The sequence below is a fragment of the Octopus bimaculoides genome, chromosome 1 (genome assembly GCF_001194135.2).
Source record: "Octopus bimaculoides isolate UCB-OBI-ISO-001 chromosome 1, ASM119413v2, whole genome shotgun sequence".
Classification (NCBI taxonomy): domain Eukaryota; kingdom Metazoa; phylum Mollusca; class Cephalopoda; order Octopoda; family Octopodidae; genus Octopus; species Octopus bimaculoides.
The window spans coordinates 71,692,509-71,714,550 of record NC_068981.1 but is presented as its reverse complement, the minus strand read 5'-3'; the positions used below and the strand labels follow the sequence as shown (position 1 = coordinate 71,714,550).

The following is a 22,042-nucleotide window of genomic DNA, read 5'->3' as shown; positions in this document are numbered from 1 at the left end:
TTAGTCCAGCCAGTTCTCATTCAGAGCAACCTCATCCACTGCTAATTTAGTCACCTAGATAATAAAAACTACCTACTACCTCTAAGGATTTCCATGAATGACAAGGTAGAAATGAGTTAAGAGAAAACAAAAACCAGATATAGTGTGCTAAAAGAATGAACTGATAGAGACATGTATATAGAGAGTATGATAGTTGAATAAATAATCACTAAGTTATCTGAGTGGAAGGAACCTGAAGAAGATTAACAAAAAACGAAGGTAAAAACAGAGAAGGCTGAATTTCATGAAGAAGGTGACAAAGGACAGCAACAAGTAGCAAAACATCACGTTGGAAAAAGTTCATCCGACCCAACCCAACATGGAAAAACACATAAAATGATATGGATGATGATGATGATGTGCAATGGTGAAGCTATCAAAAGAATGGTGATCCAGTCATAAAGCATCAACATGGGCAATATAGTTATCATCCCAGTAACTTACAATTTTGAGTACAGATGTAGCTAGTGTTGACTTGACAATCAAATTATTTAAAAATCAATAAAATGACCAACTGTTGCATAGCTTAAAATACTTCTTGTGTATTTGGTTATGTGGGTCATCTCCAAGTGTTTGATTGCCACTGTCCACTCAAAGTTAACTGAATTTAAAAGTATTGAGAAAATTAGGTCATAAAGTTAATCTAAATATATTCAAGAAATTTGCATTAACTATCAAAATGAAAACCAAGTTTAAAAATTTTTTAAAAACTATTCTTAAAGTTAAAAAGTGTTCATTTGTGAAATTACTTGCATAACAGCAAAAACCATCTGATAACCAGAGTTCTCCAATTCTACCATAATAGAATATTACAAGGTTATTTGTATTGTTTTGTTTGTTTGTTTGTTTTTTTTTTGACAAGGGAGGAGAGAAAGTGAAATAAACAGTAGTTTGAATATCCACTATCATTTCAAATATGAGAAAATACAGTAGTTGTAGCTCACAGCACCTAATCAACAAAACTTTTTAATTTCAGTCTAAGATCGCTAAGTTGTTAATTCTCTCAAGTAGACGAATTCAAATGTAAAAATAATAAATAAATAAAATATATAACTAAATCAATTAGTGATCCATTTAAATATTTGATCAGCATCATTTGCAAATAGAGGATTCCCCACAGCTAATGAAAAGGGAATTGTTATTGTTTGTCTTTTCTTTAAAAGCTAATGACATAAGCGAATAACAATAGATTCAATACAAACATAAAGATATACATAACCACGAAAATGTCTCTTAAACCTAACTTTTTTCACTTCTATATTATATCAGAAAAAGTACAAGGAAGAATATTGTGATGATTCCAAAACTAGGAAACAGCTTTTACACAACACTATACACAATACAAAAATTCTTGTACATTAAAATTTCAGTGAAAATTTATTCCGCCATAAAAGGGCATGTTAACATCTGTGCAGATCATAATGAAAGTAATTTGGCAGACTCAGAGTGTTGGGCAGAATGATTTACGGTATTTCCAGTTCTTTGCTCTCCAAGTTCAAATCTCACCAAGGACAACTTTTCCTTTCATAATTTCTGGGGTTGATAAACTACCATTTAAGTACAGGAGTCAATTCTTTTCTCTCTCTCGGAATAAGCAAAAACTGAACTGTGAGATAAGTCATAGAAGACTACTCATAACATCCTTCTCCTGAAATGAAAATCATTAAAAGAGGGGCTAGCAACCTCTAGTCAAAAAACAACTGATATGTTACTAAAATCATCTCAAGATTTGTTGTGGTACAGAATGAAATGTTGGAGATGTGACAATTTGCTGTACTTGATAAGACACGTCAAGTGAAGTAAAAATCACTGTCTTCCACAGATACAGGCTTGTCCTTTCAGGTGTTGGTGTTGCATTAATACACCTGAGCCAGTGCTGTTTAAATGTACCCATACCAGTGACATGTAAAAAGCACTAAGCAGTCTGTTAAGTGGTTGGCATTAGGAAGGGCATACAGCCATAGTAACTATGCCACAAACGACACTTGGAGTCCGGACAGCTCCCTGTCAAACTGTCCAACCCATGCCAGCATGGAGACCAGACATTAAACGATGATGATGATAATGAAATATAAGGAAAGCTTCAAGTTCTGTTATGGAAATGAATTTATCTGCAATAAAATCAGGGAGCAAAAAAAAATAAATAAATAAACTGGTTCCCCATTAATTAAGCATAACTATACAAAAACTATGTAAACTTCTTCTAGATCAGAAAGGGAAACAAAAATCTTGTGTACACAAAGACTATCTCTTGAAAGTAAGGTGAAGAATATCAAATAGAGGTAAGTTACAGAAACTGAAAAATGCATCTACAAGCACCTAGTTCTCTATTACACTAGTAATTACTTATTCAGAGTAGGAAACAACAATAAAGAGTTCATATTAGAGAAAGGACAATTAGCCCTGAGACAACTTACTGGACAGCACTAAGAGTAAAAGTTTATGTTATGAAATAAGTAGCTCATCAGGAGTAGTGATAGCACAGAACTATGACAAAAAATTTAGTGGAATGTTTACTAAACTAAGGAAGGAAGATATTAACAGGAACTGTTTTAGAGTTAAAGCAGAGAATGGAAATGTAGTGTGTATAATAAGGGAGAGATTCAACTAGACAAATCTCAGGCAAAAATGTAAAAAGTCTTTTTGATGGGAAACAACTGTATCCATCATCATCATCATTTAACGTCCGCTTTCCATGCTAGCATGGGTTGGACGATTTGGTATTTAGTATTAGTGGTGCAGGCTTTCTCTTACAAATAGGTAGATAATGTAATTGAAGTAAAAGGGTAAATACCCACTTCAGTCATGATTGACCATGGGATTTCACCTAGAAAGTTCCCCTCTGAGGCACAAGTCCAGGCAAGGTTGTTTATGGAAGACCAGCAGTCGCCTATGCATACCAGCCTCCTCTCTACACATCACCAATGTTATTCAAGGCAAAGGCCAATACAGCTGAGCACCAGTGATGTCACAACTCATTTCTACAGCTGAGTGAACAAGAGCAACATGAAATAAAGTGTCTTGCTCAAGAACACAATCCGTATCCTGGTCCGGGAATCAAACTCACCTCATTATTTTGAGCCTAATGCTCTAACCACTGAGCCATGTGCCTTCATAGTTGAAGTATTGATAGAATTAAAAAGTTTCAGATGAGTAACAGCTAAAATGACAGAATTTATGACCTCAACTTATGCAAATGAACAGGATTGACAGATGAACAAAGACATTCTTTTTCAGTCAGCCTTAAGAACAAACAGCAGTGATACCATCATCAAGGTTGCCAATTTCAATAGTTATATTCGAAAATATCAAGATTGGTATACTGGTGAACACAGAGATTATAACCATGGTACAAGATATGGACTCTTGGAGTACTGTAATGCAACACTAATTTCAGAAAGCCAGTCAACCAAACAAACACTAGCCACTCAAATGCCAAGAACTTTATTGATTTTGTACTTAGCAGAAAACTAAACATTGTTTGTTTTCTGGTAAATGCAAAAATGGAAAGTTTCTCTCAGCAGAGACTGAGAGATGAAGAACCTCAAAAGGAAGATGTGGAAGTTAAGAGAGGTTAGGTGAAACTTCCAAATAGCACTACATGGTGCTTATTTTGATAGGGAGAGAGAATTATAACAGCTTCAAAAGCACTGGCCAGTCATAATGATGGAACAAGGCCCTAACCAGGTGACAAATATTTCCATTCTCTCTCCCTCTTAACCCATTACCTCCCATTATTCTATTAACTGGAATTCTTTTTATGAAACTTTGATTTCTAGCATAAAACAACCTTAAAAACATGCTGGAATGATCAAAATAACATTTTAAATAGAATTAAGCGAGATATTGGGTGAAAAATTAGCAAACCTCATTTGAATATCAGAGAAATATACCTAGTAGATATAGCAAAAAGGTTAGATATGTGTAAATATTGATAGATAATTACGAAATTTGTAATTTTTAAGTGATCTCATATGAGATCACTGGTAGGTAATGGGTTGAATGATCACCAATATTACTGTCATAAAGCTAAATCTACTACAGACCCACTCTCCTCCTATACACACCAGAAATTTAGAGAAAATTGTTGTTGTCCTCAACATCAGCAAAGCTTTCAACTATATCTAGCATACAAATCAACTGACAATACAGTCTATCTATCAACTTCACCTGTCTCTTGCCTTTTAAATCAATGATTTCTAATCAATTTGTGCCATTCTGTCAACTGGTTTTCCCACACTGGGAAATCTCTTCCTCCTGCTACTTCCATCATGTGCACAGATAATGCCACCCTTTACTTCCCTGTAGTCTGCCTCACCTAAGTGTCATCTACAGGCTACCCACATACCTCACACCGCATTTTCATCAGCTCCATGAACAGAAGCCTTAAAAACATCTTTCAATGGAATCATGTCTCATTCAACAGCACAAAGATGCAATCACCAGACATCAAGAAAAGAGTATCCAATCCCACTCATAAATCTAAACAGCACACAACCAAAACCCTCAAAGTTGCCACAAATGCTATACTTCATATTCAGGTGCATCAATGTAGCTAAAACTGTATCACAAAGCTTGGCCTTCTTCAGAGACAGAACATACCTCATCCTCCAACTACTCTCTACAAAGTTCAGCTAAGACCAACAATAGAATGTTGTTGCTAGACATAAAAAGGCCACTTGATTGATTAGTGGGAAGTTATTTACAAACATACTCCAGCTGCAGAGTGTTACCACCTGTCTTTGACAGAGGTGACAGCACATTTATACCTGGCAACAGTACATCTATGATCATGACAACCTCTTCTCAAATTTAACTGGTCACATACTGCCTCCACCCAGATACTCCCAACTCATTCACCTCCCTTCCTCTTGTCACCTGTATAATGTATCCTAGGCTCTGCACTAAACACAATTCCCACTCTTTTCCTATCAGAACGTCAACCCTCTGAAATTCTTTTCCATGTTTCTTTTTCTCTCATTCTCTTGGTATCCATCAAGTGGTATGTAAACAGTGTTGGTCGCCAAAGACTTGTAATGGACATGGAAACAGATTTTTCCTCCAGACTAAACTTAGAAAAAAAATCTTAAGGGCAAAAGCAATGTAAAGAAGAAGGGTGAAAATACAGAAAGCTCAAACAGATCAACAAATTTTGGTAGTAGCTGAGAGAGTTTTAGCAAAGTTAGTACAGGATATGGTTAGCTTAGATAAGATACAATTCAAATTTCAAAACATGCTAGATTTTAATGAGATAATTGCAAAAGAAGTTCTTGAGAACAACAACTTTGCATTTGTCAATCTTGAGAACACTTTTGACAGAGCCCTCCAAATTGTAGTTCTAGTGTAGATAGACTTGTAAGATAGTGTAAGCCATTATTACCAGGGTGATGTAAACAATGTTAGGGTTAGCAGTTAGTTCAGTACAGATCTTACTGAACTAATACTTCCTTGTCTTTTCCCTCAGCTTCCTCTTCATTATATTCCTTGGGATGGTAACAAGAGATCAGGATTGTTTGTCATTCAAAATTTTCATAAGATGACGACATGGTTCTCAATGCAAAATAGATAGATTGAGCTGCAGAACTATTCATTGAAAAGTACAAAACTTTTGGAGTCATCAAGAAACTGATTTTGCCTAACATGTAGGAAAGGAATAGGTAGGCATTGATACTGCATAGTCATGGTAAAAAATGACTATGCAAAGCGTGGTCTAAAATCAGTGGCATACCTTCAAAGAACTAATATATTATATGTACAATAGTATTTAAAAGTAAGAGCACCAATGAAGACCATGAAATTTAAGATGGATCAATAGATGGAGTTAAAAGTGGTCTAATTACTTCTGGAGATGATTATAATGAAAAGGATAGCTGTTAGAGTAAGAAAATAGTGTATGTTTAGAAAGCAGTTACCTCAAATGGCAACAAAGAATTTGTCTCTCTGTGTAGGTGCCACAGAAAAAGCACCCAGTACACTGTATAGTGATTGGCATGAGGAAGGGCATCCTGCTTTAAAGACCATGCCAAAACAAACAATGGAACCTGATGCAGCTCCTGGCCTTGCCAGCTCCTATCAAACTGTTCCACCCAAGCCAGCATGAAAAGCAAACAGTAAATGAAAACAATGAATGATGATGTGAAAGATGATGTGGAGCATATCTATGAAACATGATGCTGATAGCAACAGGACCTGAGCATTGATTGTTGCTAATCAGTGGAGGACTGAAAGAGGCTAAATGAGCATCATCTAGTGAACTGCATGAGAAAGAGAAAACAGAAGTGAGATCAGAGTTGCTAGGCATTACAGACATCAGCTAATGTGTTCAAACAAGCCAATTACACTTATGAACATGTAATGTGAATGGACAATGAAAAAAGAAGTGCAAAGGAAGACTTAGGAAGAAGTGATAATCTTAGATCTCTTCATAGAAGAGATGATGAAAGACCAAGAAAAATTATTATATGCATTCATCCCATGACAGGATAGAAAGAGACGTCAAAATGATCATGAAGGTACAATCCAGACAACATAGAACAATCATCTCAAAATCTGTGTCAACAATAAGTTAACCAACTAGATAAGTTTTTCCATTTGGTGAATGATTAATAGCTATGTGGCTAAGAAGTTCACTTTACAATCACATGGTTGAAGGTTGACCAACATTTTAAACGTGACATTCTGTACAAGGAAACACTGTAGAAACCTGTCACAAATGTGTGCATGTGTTGGGGTGTATATTAATATCATTCAAAACATATACCACAGTATCCATTTCCATGTGTTAGATGTGAAGGAACTCAATGCAAACAAAGAATAATCTAATGACAAAAATATATATTGGGGCACACATATCAATATGGACATCCAAATATGTATTTTTGGTCAAAAGGTGTAAACATTGGTGAGGAAACCTGAAAAACAGGTGCTTTCAAAGAAAATTACCCTGTGTGAGTTTTGTTTTGCTGAGTTAGACAACCCTTGTATCTCTCGCCATCAGACAAACAGTGAACCAGTAACTAACCCATTGGAAACCTGTAATCAATGATGTTATTGTTCACTAATTGCAATATCAAATAAAAAAAAAATAAGACAATTAAACAGCAATGTTACCAACTTTATAATAAGACATGAAAGCTTTACTAGACAAGCCAATGCACTACTCGTATATGTTTTATCTGACACCAAAACAATTTGATAAAACAACACAACATAAAAGAACAAAAGTAAAATCTATATGGAGATTATTTTAAACCTCAAGTCACTGCTTCTATAATCAGATAAATAGAGCGATATATAATAGAATCAAAGAATCTTAACATACACCTGAATAGAAGTGATAATTAAAACCAGCAGTGGCTCAAGTTTAATAATGTAAACAATATTTCAATGATTTCTAACTTCTTTCTAAAGAAAAAATTCTTTAAAAATTTTTTAAGTGTTTTATAAACAGTTTATATAATCGCTCTCGTCAGACTGTATGTTATCAGTTGTTTGATCAACTGAACTACCAGGCTGATTGAATTAGTAAGTGACTGAATATTCCACAGGCATGTATATCTTCAATATAATTCTCAAGCAGAATCAGCAAGACAAGGCCTTGAACTACAGGTACAGTCCAGCTGATGGACAGCCATACAGTTTCATTCACAAGGCATGGATGGGACAACTCAAGGTTATATATAAAAAAAAAAAAAACTTGGCTCAAGATATCACTACATACCCAACAAATATTGCTACAGTGAGTCATTAATATAATATTACTTGCCACTAAATGAAGACCCATTACAATTTGTTGGGGCCACATTAAAAAAAAGCACCCAGTACACTCTGTAATGGGATTGGGATTAGAAGTGGCATCCAACTGCAGAAACCATGCTGAAACAGACAATGGAACATGGTTCAGGTCCTGTCAAACCATCTGACCCATGGAAAACAGACATATGATGATGTCAAACAATACAAGCATAAACATGATAAAGTGATCTGCAGATTTTAAAAACTTAACATCCTGGAAATATAAAAGATATTTCTAAAGAAAATTATTTTCCACAGACACTTAAACATTTAAAAAAAAAAACCTTACCACTTTAGAAGCAAATGACACTGTTGTCTGTGAAACAATACAACTCCATTTGATTTTGTATTCTTTCACAGAAATACTATTTCATAACGAAACTGAAATAAGTTTCTTGAGCAAAACATCTTTCACATTGACAAAGCTCTACCGAGTTAAGATGAAATCAGCATCCAATATACAAATATATTATCAGTCTACTGCACAGTACAGTGTCGTCCAAATTCCTGGTTTTCTTAGAACACAATACTCTGCATTGTGATATGAAAATGGACTGTATTTATAAAGACATAATTAGAATAGAAGTTTGGTTTTTATATCAATAATTAATGAGAAACAAGTGGTTGTTACTTCTGCTGACAAAGACAATTTTCTTTCAAAACCGATTTTAAAAGAGAGTAAGTTATGAAATGATTGAAAGGCTCATAAGCAATATATATATATATATCATTATTATCATTTAATGTCCACTTTTTGATGCTTGCATGAGTCAGATTTTCTGCAGTTGGATGCCTTTCCTCTTGCCAACCAACACCTGTGTCCATGCATTTATATTCCCCTGTGGACAGACATTATTTACAGGGGAAAATGAACAGTCTCACTTGTATGACAATGATGTTCATTTATAACTCTCAAATTATGTCTAGACAAGGGTACACTCAAACACATGCACATACACACATATTTATTATACAATGGGCTTCTTTCAGTTTCCATCTACCAAATCCACTCACAAGGCTTTGATTGACCCAGTATTTTAGTAGAAGATACTTATCCAAAGAGTCACATAGTGGGTCTGAAACCAGGATTACAGTGTTGGGAAGCAAATTTCTTAACCACATAGCCACATTTGTGCCTGTATATGTATTTGATATACACTGAAAATTTTTGAAGTATTTGTTAATGTTAATGAAAGTTGAAGACAAAGAAATGCCTGTGTTAATACATACATTGGAGATTTGTAATAGTATGAAGTTTAACCCTTTAGCATTTAAACCAGCCATATCCAGCCAAAATATTCTACCTGTTTGATGTTCAAACTGGCCAGGTCTGGTTTCTTACACCAACCCTACAATCTCATTCTAAAAAATTAAGTTACTTCATCAAAATCTCAAAGCTACAAGAAAATGAATGATTAATTCAAAACAATGTGAATAAAAAAGCATTACTTTTGACAGAATAATGCTAAAGGGTTAATAATGAAGTAGTTCTCAAAAAAAAATTAAATTTAGCACTTAAACACAGAACAGGTAGCACAAAGTGTTGAGCTGTGTATGTAGTAATAATTTTTAAGAGCAACAGCGTACAGTAAATATTTGATTCATTTACAAAGTCAGTAAGATAAATGATAGATAACCTTGTGAATGCAGTACAAGATCTGAATTATCAAAACTAGTTTACCATCATGAGTACAAGAACAATACTCAATTGTAAAGCACTGTAGAGTGTCAGGAACTGTTTGGAATGCAAGAAGTTACTGAGTGTTCCTTTTCCCAAAAATTAAGTTTATGCATATATAATCTATGTTAACATTTTAACCTTTTAGCATTTAAACTAGCAATATCTGGCCAAAATATTCTACTTGTTTTATGCTCAAACTGGTCAAATCTGGCCTCTCACACTTACTCTAGAAAATCATTCTAAAAACAGATTATCATATCCTCAAACTCTCAAAGCTACAAAATAATGCATAATTAATTCAAAACAGTATAAATGAATAAGCATTACAGTTGACAGAAAAATCTGAATGCTAAAGCGTTTAGGCTATGACATCACTACAGGACAATTCCAAAAAACTTCATATTGAAAGTTGATGTCTGCAGAGAGATTCTGTTAGCATCAGACAAAACTGACAGTGGAAAGTTTAAGACAGGACAAATATTGAATCCTTTGTGGAAAATAAAGAATAAATGTAAAGGTGTCTATTTGTTGCCCTTCATTTTATATCAGCACTAAGTGTTTCAAATACTGACAAAGTATATAATAGCAAACAGGAAGAAACTGTTAAAACTGAAATCAACAAAAGGAAAGCCTTCATCATTGATTAATTGAAATGTGCAATAATCTCTGAGACTTCCTACCACACTGCAAAATAAATGGAAACAATACATATACAGAACTTCCTTCAAAAAACTCAAAATTTTATCAGTTACATGACATCCTTCTTCCCTGGTTTGTTCAATACAGCTGATAGCAATGTCATACAAATTTGGATATAAATGTTTACAAAAACTGACAGAGCAGTCAGAAAGTTGAACTGAAAGGCTAATAAAAGTGAAAAGGGATAAACCAGGTAATCAGTAGAATGAACTGGAAACATTTCATCCTATTATATTATAGATAACTTGAAATTCTGTCAGCAACTAAGAACTCCATTACTCAATACATGCAGATTTATTTAACCAAAACCTTTGTCCTCATTCTATATGGAACGACATACTTGTATGAATCTATATTCAGTTTTCTTTTGTCAATCAAGACAAAATCTTAGAATCCACAAACAGACCTGTAGACCACAACCAACAAGGAAGTCTCAAGTTTTGATAAAGTCATGAATGGGAAGCAACAACAAAGTAGCTTCATTGAATTTTATGTAGACAATTGTGACTACCTTCACTACTAAAAGCTTTTTCTAATTGCTTAGTTTACATATGCGTTTTATGTAGTCAACCAAAAGATATTTTTCTCAGTTCGGTTAGTTCATCCAAAGAAATTTATGTTGTTCAGTTTAAAAAATGTATCAGCTATTAGGAAAATTAACAATCTCATTTTCAAATGTGACAATTTTTGTAGGAGTGTGAAAATCAATTAAATATTTTCTTAGGATGTGGGCTATAGATAAAACTGGGAATCACTGGACTATGATAACTTTTAATGTTCAAATCTCCTAGTATTTATTGCTATAGAGGTATCAATAAAACTACAGATGTACAAGTAGTGTAACTGTATGAAAAAATAAAAAATGGTTTAATCTCACTGAAAATAAATACTAACCCTCAAAATTAAACTAAGCATCGACTGTGATTACAAAAGCAAAGTACTAACCTAGTGCCATGGCAACAACTGGTAACTTACACATTTACAATTAACTATCAAGATCAAGAAAATGTCAAATCCTTTCTTCAACAAGGAAAAGCTCATCAAAAATATGGAAAAAAAAAAAGCTATAAAAGGAAAAACCTGCCAGCTTTGATGAAGAACAAGTTCAATACAACTTTTAACCTTTAAGAAACATTCAGGTTTATCATGAAATCACAAAATAATGTGAAAAAAAAACGTTGTTCGTATAATTACATAAATATAGCAGTAAATAGAAATAGAAGCCTTCTACCTGGAAATAATAGTGCTTTCTTTTTGAAAACTGAACTAATATATTTCTTAGCAAGCTCTCAGTCAATGTTGCAAAGATCGGACACAAATACATACCAGGTTGAGTCAAAAGTTTTTAAGGTTTCACTGATGATTTTTGGTAACTTGTATTTCCATGTTATATCATTAATTTGATACTTGTTATCCAATTGATGCTGAATTATTTACTCTTTATTTTCAAATATAAGAAACATTGATTGTTTCTTCAGTATTTTAAAGCTTTGATAAGTGGTGAAAAAAATTGCAATTAGTGCCATTTTACACTGCTTATGGAAAAAAAGAATTAGTGCAAGGGCATTGGCAAAAGAAATTATTTATGTGGAAGGCCCAGGAACTGTCAATGAATGTGTGGCACAAAACTAGTTCAGACATTTCAAGGAAAGTGACCACAGCCTCAAAGACAAGTCAAGGTCAGAGAAACCTTCTGAGGATGATGAGACCTTGCTTGAAATGGCTGAACATCAGCCAAGCACAAGCATTCATACATTATTGGCAGAACTTGGTCCTTCACAAAACACCATCAATCGACATTTCCATGAGGCTGACGAGAAGCTAATCACCAACTGACCTATGACCAGGCTCAACAATGTGTGAACATTTTCAAACAACTGCTGGCAAATCCTAGAGATGCCCATTTTTGGCATCAAATTGTAACTGAGGATGAAAAATGAATGTATTTTCATAATCCTAAGAGAAATCAACGGTTTCATTCCAGCCAGACTTCAGAACTTGTCAAACAGGGTCAGTTCGAACAGGAAATCATATTGTGTGTTTGGTGGAATTTCAAAGGAGTGTAAGCTTGTTACTCGCCATTGGTCAGTTGAAGGTATGCACTCTTACAGCATGACTATGTCCCAGCACACACTGCCAACGTGACCAAGCTCAAACTTGAGGAAATTGATGGGTTGGGAGTGTTGCCCCACCCTACATACAGTCTAGACTTTAGATTTCCACCTTTTCTGAGCTCATTTCTTGCATGGACAGAAGTTCGACAATGTGGATGTGGTTGAAAATGTGTGCAGGAAATTTTTTGGCCTCTAAGCCAGCCAAATAGTATAAGCATGGAATTGAGCTTCTGGTACAATGGGATACATTTTGATAAATGCTCTTCATATTCAATTAAAGCTTGAAATACAAAATACCTTGTACATCACTTTAGTTCTGAAAATACACATCTATTAACAGTAACTGATAGTTTGGTGAAATATCTATGATGGAGAGGATTTTATTAGATGTGAGAAACTATTTAGCCTGGAAAAATATACCATTATTCTGTTGTGTCTGGGGAGAGTCATTTTCTTTTTGTGCCTTATGATTTAACACACGCACCGGTAAAATTTCCACTTATTCCTTATTTTTATTTTCCTAAACTTATCGTTGCATCTTGCAACCTTTTCAATAGTCTTGAGAGTCAAGGCTATTGAAAAGGTTGTAAGATGCAATGAAAATTTTAGGAAAATAAAAATAAGGAATAAGTGGAAATTTTACTGGTGAGTGTGTTAAATCATAAGGCAGAAAAAGAAAATGACTCTCCCCAGACACAACAGAATATGCTTCAACACATGAACTCACATAAAGAATCTTGCAAACCAAATCCAAAAATGAAATAGACCATTAGTTCAACATAAATATTTAACTTGGTTGAAAAGGAAACTTTCCTTCCATTACTAGAATGAATGTGTGTTAGAAAATATTTCAATCCCAAAATCTAATAATACAGAAGTCAAGAAGGTTATTAATTTATCCAGTCAAAAATAATTAGTATAATTAGGAAATTATAAGACTAAGTATACTGATTACATAATATTTCTTCTTTAAGCAAGACATATAATTAAGTTTGCATAATTTTTTATGGTTTAGATGAGATAATTAGTATCTCTTTAGTTGTTATTATCAAATCCAACTGTAAAAATTCTCTCAGGTTGTATCTAATTACTTGGAATTTGAAGAAATAGATCTTGAAAATTCATCCAGTTATTATTCTTTCATGTTGTATTATATCACCTAGTTAACAGACTTGACCCATTATTGTAGCCAATGGTTTTCAGTACATGGTTAGCTAATACTACTAACTGATCAAGGCATTTGGTGTACTTAAATGTCAATTTACTGAGTCTACCTGAAATTCCACTACAACTCTTTCATATTTATTGATTGCAGTAGAGCTTGTACATATATCAATTGCTGACCTATTCCCTTTCAAGATATCAAACATCTGTTTTCTTCAAGCTACTGGACAAAAAAGATTGCCCTGCCCCTCAGAAATTGGTTCTGTAATGAGAACAAAGGCATCTGCACAGAAGAGACCTACATCATACAAAAAAAGAATTAGACATTTTGCATGATAAAGCACTAATATTTGAAACTAAAAGAAGCAATATGTTACTAAGTATAGTTTTTTTTTATTACATATATCATAATTATCATCGGATTATGCTTGCTTGGATGCCAAATTAGATTGGAGCCTGGTGTTGCCATCTGGTTTCACCAGTCCTCAGTCAAATCGTCCAACCCATGCTAGCATGGAAAGCGGACGTTAAACGATGATGATGATGATGATGATATACCTCGTTGAGATTTAAAATAATGGAACTCAATCAGATTCAAAACTCAAGACCATATAACTTGGTATCACTTGAAAACTAAGGTAACAGTTATCATCTAGTTAAGAGAAGCAGACAGGTTTAAACCTTTTAATACCAACCCACCTGAAACCACCCCTGGATTTGTAGTACATCTTGTTTTCAAAAGTTCTGAATTAAAATCTTCCACCAAACCTTAGTCACAATTTATGTTCCTAACACTAGCTTAATGATAACTAAATTATTTTGCTAAATTCTTTGTTATATTTAAAATCAATTGAAAGAAACACAGAGCATCTAAACAAAAATATGGTAACAAAAGGGTTAAACATTAGTTGTTTCTTATCCCATTAGAAATAAAGTATATCTTTGCTGTAAAATATATATTACATACTCTATAACAGTTAACATTATAAAGAACAACCAATACATAGTCTAATATTTCATGTGAATAGCTGAGTGTGTACCAGATTAACCTGATCAACTGGATTGAATACTGGACAATCAACTTATAGAGCTTGAATTTGAAAGCTAGAATCTGAGATCTTAACTGAAAACCAAAATTTGCTGACTAAATTTTAAAAACAATTTGCCATTTAGATTATTTTTACTGTTTCATGTTAATTTTTCTCGAATATATTATAGTTATTGTAGATATTTGGCAGTTCAGTAAAACAGTATAAAGTTTTCAATTGATAAGGAAAATATCATAATCCACTTCGTTTTTGTATCTGGTTTGCAAGTTCTTTATGTGAATTCGTGTGCTGAAGCAAATTTTGTTGTGTCTGGGGAGAGCCATACTGCCTTAATGCCATTATCGAACACATTCACCGGTTCGATTTCCACTCATTTATTACCTATATTTTTTCTTCAAAAATTTTCGTTGCTTTTGCAACCTTGTCAATGGATGTTTTCATTGAGTGGAAATCGAACCGGTGTGTTAATATGGCATTAAGACTGTATGACTCTTCCCAGACACAACAAAATATCATAATCCAGCTCATGCTAAAAATAATTCTATCCTCTCCAGACGTTTCGTTTGTTGTACTAGATTAATAAACTAAGTATACATTCCAACAGAATAAATGAAATACATAAAAATTTTAATTATTTAAAAATTTAAATAGCATAAATTGATGAAAATAAATCTGTACAGTGCCACAATAATTGTGTACAAGTTCACTTTAGTAAGTATAAAAAAGAGTACTTTGTGTTGTTGCTAGGAGACCACGAAACTCCTGAACCAAGACGTGATTTTTTACGTATTTGCAGACTTAGCCAACTCCTCTCCAAATACGCATTGCATCATATCAAGCTGAATTCGTAGGTCTTAGAACTTTCTCTAAAACAGAAATAGCCATAAAGTCGGCTGACTAAAATATCATCAACCAAAAATATACTGCTTGTTCTGGCCTAATGAAAAGCCTTAGATAACAAAATAAAATGAAAAAAAAAAAACAGGAACTATATTACCACTGAAATTAAAGTATTACAAACGAATAAAATCGAATAATATAAGCGTTTTTCTAACCAGACAATTTTGTACTAGGCGCTTAACCAAAGATACGTACCAAAATGAATGTATTTATACATTTTTAAAAATTACTAAAACGAATGCATCCATTTATGGCAATAAAGATGATCATCATAAATTTTCGCAGATATTGACGTAAAGGTTTGCGATATAAAAGAGGGGTGGAATAAAGACTATAAGAACTGAAACTAATACATACACACACACCTATATATACATACATACATATATATATATATATATATATATATATATATATATATAATGAAATCTAGTCACAGCCATGTTAGTATTAACTTTGCAATAACAGCAACTGTAATATGAGAAAACTAATAGGTCAAGAGATAGAGTGCAGTAACAATTATGATTTGAGTATGATCTTAAGAGTTTAAAATGTCGTAAAATATATGACCACATGTGAATGGAAGAGAACTGTCAACAATATATTCAGAATAAGGGGCTGTTTTTGTGTTTTTTAAGAAAACACTAAGTTTAATATAGGTAAGATACCGATAAAATACAAAAAGAATGGTTGCGGTCTGAATAAAATGCAATGCCATTGTCAGTTAAGTAATAAATAAATAAACACGATTATTGACATTTCAGCTTGATACGTAGGTTAATAGAGCTCAGAGCAAAAACACAAGAAAACCTACAACTTTACGCACATGCATGTGAATATCTGTTTTATATTTACATATTTCTTGCATTATAATGGGTATAATTTCCAATTCATTAAAAATAATAATTTCATAGAATTAGACAATTCTAAAGAATGTCAAATAAGATATCGCCATATTGACAATTAATAGGAAAAAAACAGTAAAAGAATTAACTAGAAAGAGTAAAGAATGAAAACAAAACAGAAAATAAACTCACGTCAGCTGGAAGGAGCTGCCTGTTGTCTCCAGTCACCATAGTTGTTTAGTACCAGGTTTAGTCTCCCCGTTTAGTTGTACTTGTAAAACCACTGTAATCGGGTGGTTGCTTATCGAATGTAATTGCTTTCTGATGAGTATTATTTTAGTTTGATGCTTACACAATATTGTTTCACTTTCTTTTTAATATAGTTATATTTTAGTAAAACAATTTACAGAATGTATGCAGTTGATGAAAATAGATCTTTCCATGTCTCTAAGAATTATAAAAGAAGAAATTTGACAACAATAGCAATTTTTTTTTCCCCCCTAGAATTTTCATATTTTAATTTTCGTAATTACATGTTGGGCAAATAAACCAGTAGCTAGCTACAAGTGACGTTATTACACTCGACTACACAACCAGGATAAGTTTACCAAGAATGGCACAATCTACTACATATTCATGGAGAATTAGGAAGAAACAGTAAATATAACACAAATGATATAAAGATGAGGGTAAATTGGAAAATCGATAGTAACAGAATGAACAAAAACGTAATTTGTGGGGGTAAATTACAAAGAAAAGGGATGGGGATAAGACAGCAGAATGATTATCAATTTAATAATTCAGGATATAATGAAAACTAAATTACACAGGAATTTTAGAAAATGAAAAGGCTCCAAATTACATTTTTTTCAATTTTTCTTTTTTGTCTTTTTTGTCGAACAGAATTCAAAGTTTATTTACTGAAGGATGAAAGCGCTTTTCGTAGAATTATAGGACAAGATAACATGATAAAGATATAGTCACGATTAGTAACGATAAAGGTAGAAAATCAACAACAATTACGGAATATATAAATTCAATTTTACATAAGGAGTATCAGTTTTGGGCAATGGTTTGTTTTGATTAGTGAGCAATATATTTTATGAATTCTCTCGCCAACATTTACGAAGGAACATCGGAGCATCGTCTAGCGTCGTCGGAGGTACCTAAATTACTAAGAAACGTTAAGATGAAAGCAGAGAAAACTATTCTAAGAGACGTAATACAACCAAATTGTTGTTTCTGTGACCACACGAAGACAAAGAAATATCAAAGAAAGTGTTTGCTTTATATTCGGAAGATGTTATTGAAGTAAATGAGTGGTGGTGGAGACTCAAAGAAAGAGAAGACAGAAGCCGTGGCTCCGGAGAGGGCAAGAGCTGTAGGGACGAACAGGCAGAAGCAATAACAACAAAGTCGCTGGTTAACAAACTACCAAATAGCAGCATGGTTGAAGTAACATGCAGCTGGAAATGTCAGCTGTTAAAGATTCTAGGTTTCCTACCTTCGATCAATTTTACAGATTTTGAACGTAAGGGGCAAATTAACGCCCCCGAATAAACAGGTTTGAAGACAAATTTGCAGAGGTATCATGGTATTTTAGTAGTATTTAAGTCCCTGATCAACTCTACTGCTAATGCAGTGAACGATAAATTACGAGATCTCGTGGTGGATACACATACACACACTTATGTATACACACACACTTATGTGTACACACAATTACACATACGGAAGTGACATTTGAGGATGTTTTACATATATCTGCGACCTTTTTCTATATAATTAATAAAACCTTAATTTTGTTTTCGATAAAAATGAATGGAAATTAATTTGAAAAAATGAATCGAGAAATTATTTTCAAAATAATTTAATTCTGTAACAAAAACTGATTATTTGCAGAAAAAATTCAATTTGTATAATTAATGAAAATGACATGTGGTTTACGTAAAATTTTAGATTATTAAAAATGAGTTCCTGCTTTATGCTCATACATTCAATGACGATAAAAGTAGTATACAGTAATAGACACAAGGTTATATATTTGAGTGCGAGGGCAGTCAGATTTTACCGATCCAAGTACCAGACTAATAGAATTTCAAATCGACTGCTAAATACGATAATGAAAACTCGACTCCGGCAGAGTTTAGGGATTTAAAACGGCAGGCCACATAACTAAATACCGCAAATCATTGTCCGGTGCTCAACTAATCCTGCCACTCGATCACGCAAATAAGTTTTAGCACTGGCACAAAACCCGAATTTTTAGTGGGGTTCGAAATTAATCGCCACATTTTTTTTTTGCTGACCCCTGTAGAGCGTAAAGTAAAGTCTTAATTCAGGGGGATTCGAACTCAAAAGGTAAAGGGACGTAACTACATGTACAAAGTTAATAAACAATTTCGTTAATTTAAACAATACAAAATTTAAAAAATTAAACCAAAATCCTGTCTATCTTATTTACTTGTAACTCGTATCAATAAGTTATAAATTATATACATATCAGAATTTATTTTTTAAATTGCATAAATTACTTAAATTTTCTCGAGATATAAGAAATACTTTCTTGAAATTACATCACGCCTTTGTTATAAGTAAAAAAAATATAAATATATATAACAAACACCCATTAGAAATCCCTCTATAACTACAATCAGGAAAACTAATTGCAAAACACGCCAATTAATGCGAGATTGAATGAAGTAAACAAAATGAGAAATTTCTAGAGAATTCAATAATTCTCGGCTTCCGGAATTTACCGAGTTTTGTCGAAAATACAGGAAGTCATCATTGCGTCGGTCTTACCATAAATCAGTCTTTCCGATACTACATCTTATCACCATGAGGTTCGTTAATTTATCGCTTCTACCAATTTCATGCATCTTGTTTAAAAAATACTTAATTTTTTTATAATTCTCATTGCTTAGTTTTCATATATCTATTCTTAATTTAGATATATATATATTTATTATAAAAATTTATTTTCTATATTTCATAATTTAACTTAAACATAATTCATTTTCTCGTTTTGATTTGTCGTAGTTTTGTGTTCATATTACGTAGGATTAATGATACAGCTACCTGAACGTATATATTTTATTTTATTTTACAGTAGTAAAATTACGAAGGATACTTTGCAGGAAGCTATTGCGGCGATGCTCGCCTTCTCTAAGAGAAAGAAGAGGCGGTTTACCGAATCCGTAGATCTACAAATCGCCCTGAAGAACTACGATCCTCAAAAAGATAAGAGGTTTTCTGGTACAGTAAAGTACGGACAGCAATCTTTTTATTTATTCGACCTATAAAAGAGACTCCTAGGAGGCAGGCAATACGACAGTTTAGTTATCCTTTTTGATTTCTTAGAAAAATTGCTAGCCTATATATATGTGATGTGTATGATAAAATGTATAGGCTAGCAAAATCCTTCATATGTCCACCACCATGTCAATTTTTTTTTTTAAGTCGTTATATCGCCTCCTATAAGTCACTTATTAGGTAGTTGGGTTTTTCTAAACCTTACGGACCTTTACCCAGGGTCTTAAATTTAAATGGGGAGGTCCTATTTTTTTTTTAAAAATAGCACCGCTCTGTATAGCAGAACTTGTACTTGTGGTGAGTAGACGCATTATCTAGCTTTAATCGTTTCCATGTTCGTTATTTTTTTATTGCTGGCATAAAATTGAGTCGTCTCTGCCAACTCTGGTCTTGCTGATATTTGTTTTATGCTTTCTATGATGTATATCTCTATGGTAGATTTTACTTGTTTGTGAGATGGGAGAGAAAAATTAAGTGAGCGGAGGGCTCAAAGTGCACCTGTTCAAGTGCGTAACGTTACCTCATTACGTTGCGCTGGATGATGCTATGCTAATTAGTGACCTTAATTCCAGAAGTTTTCGCCCTGTTAGGGACTTGTTTGCCATCTGGGACGCCACGTGTTGACATAGGTGAAAGAATTACTGCAGAGGTAACGAATCTGCAAAGAAAAATCGGCATTCCAATATTTTAATTCCCCAATTTAACCGCGGTTAAATCGGTGACGGTTGAAGAACATGGTGCTTCCATACTTGTTGGGGATTAAGGAATTAACAGGACTAAAACTAGATGTGGTCTATATGTTGAGAAAAAAAAAGCCGGTGGTGAAAAAGGATTTCTGTGACTAATCTTTTAGACACCTCGAGTAAATGTAAAGCAAAGTGACACGGTAAGCAAACATGTCAAAGGACGTCGGTGTTTAAGAGTTCAAGGAAAAGTGAAATAGTTTGTCACTTGGAAGTATTGTGGCACCTGGCAAAAAGTTTTCAAGCATATGTGGTCTAGTGCTCAAAGGGAGTTTGATATGGAGGTTCATGCAATGGGCTATCATAGCCCATGCAATGTGATCGGTTAATCTGGAATGTTTTACTTATGCTATATTTTCCTGTTTCAGGTTGAAGTATATCCCACGACCCAAGTTGAAGGTATGCCTTTTGGGTGATCAGCAGCATATTGATGAAGCTAAAGCAAACAGCATTGAATGTATGGATGCCGACGCTTTGAAGAAACTGAACAAGAATAAGAAACTTGTTAAAAAATTGGGTATGTCTTATTCATTGCTTGTAGAGTAGGTGGCTGAACCAACCTCGATCTATTGGATTGAGGGTATGCATCTTAAAAAATATTGCTATTCACTACGAAACAATCTGTATTGTTGGCATCCTTTGTATGGGAACTTAAACATCTTGGAATTACATTGTGAAGTAAACATTTGAATTGTAGCAGTTGGCATAAAGGCTTATAAGTTTTCGTTTTTAGATGGTTATGGCTGTATATCAGTTTTGTTCTTTGTTGTTTTAGATGTTGATGTGTCAATATTACAAGGGCATGTTTATTGGTTTTCATTGCAAGGGCGATTGGTGGAAGTGGAGAGACAAGTTACTGAAGAGTGCAATGAAATAATTAACAAAAAACTATATGAATTAATAAAGGACTGAACCAGTGCGTGTGTTTATTACCGGCATAATGCCTCTCCCAAGGTTTAATTAGTGTCTTTTCATTTTTCAGCTAAAAAATTTGATGCTTTCCTTGCTTCCGACTCGCTCATCAAACAAATTCCAAGAATTCTTGGTCCTGGTTTGAACAAAGCTGGTAAATTCCCGACACCAATCTCCCATGGAGAGTCTATAGTTAACAAGGTGGAGGATTGCAAAGCTACTATTAAATTCCAAATGAGGAAGGTGAGTTTGTGTTTCTTAAGCACTTCATTATTACTCTGTAGTTTTAAAATTACAAAAGCAACGGATTTTTTTTCCATATCCCTACGTTTTAGATGTCAGATTACGAATATGCAAAAAGAAAAAAATTTTAACCGCCACTCCCCTTCCCCACTCTCCCATTTAAAATTTTGGATTTTTTCGAAATTTTTTATTAGACTCCGGATATGCATGAAACCACATTTTGAAGCTTTTAAATTCAATAAGCATATAGATAGGTGTATAAAAAAAAAAAGATAGATATGAATGCCTTCCTAGGGCTAAAAGCAACACCGCCACATTTAGTTGGCAAATATATTTTATGAATAAACCGATAGGGATGGGATAAATAGACATGAATGGATGAAAAAATTTAAAATTGGGGGAGGGGTTACATTTGGGCCCCTTATTAAATATTGTTTGTTTCTCATAAAATGTCTATTTAATTTACACATTGGGGCTAATGCAGTTTCTCACCTTTCCTTGGATTTTTTTTTTTTTTTATGCCAGGGATTATGGATGTGCAAAA

At 33.5% G+C, this 22,042-nt stretch overlaps 2 protein-coding genes across 4 annotated transcripts in view; one reads left to right on the top strand and one right to left on the bottom strand.

The window, feature by feature from the left end:
* LOC106879034 (ubiquitin carboxyl-terminal hydrolase 47) overlaps positions 1–18,133 on the bottom strand; it is a 90,325-nt gene extending 72,192 nt beyond the window's left edge. Inside the window, exons 1-2 of one of the 3 annotated variants that reach the window (XM_014928438.2) lie at positions 17,790–18,132; positions 16,478–16,732 (exon numbers count right to left, since the gene is read on the bottom strand). In XM_014928438.2, the coding sequence (XP_014783924.1) occupies positions 16,478–16,516 (39 nt within the window). In that variant the 5' untranslated portion in view covers positions 16,517–16,732; positions 17,790–18,132. Of the gene's footprint in view, positions 1–6,981; positions 6,998–16,477; positions 16,733–17,789 lie in introns of those variants that run through there. The other 2 variants (XM_014928439.2, XM_052967394.1) reach the window with 2 other exon arrangements.
* Positions 18,134–18,975: 842 nt separating this feature from the next.
* The window catches only part of LOC106879035 (60S ribosomal protein L10a-2), a 3,546-nt gene continuing 479 nt past the window's right edge, over positions 18,976–22,042 (top strand). Inside the window, exons 1-4 of the mRNA XM_014928440.2 lie at positions 18,976–19,131; positions 19,398–19,553; positions 20,712–20,860; positions 21,326–21,498. Coding sequence (XP_014783926.1) covers positions 19,127–19,131; positions 19,398–19,553; positions 20,712–20,860; positions 21,326–21,498 — 483 coding nt within the window. The 5' untranslated portion in view covers positions 18,976–19,126. The remainder of the gene's footprint in view (positions 19,132–19,397; positions 19,554–20,711; positions 20,861–21,325; positions 21,499–22,042) is intronic.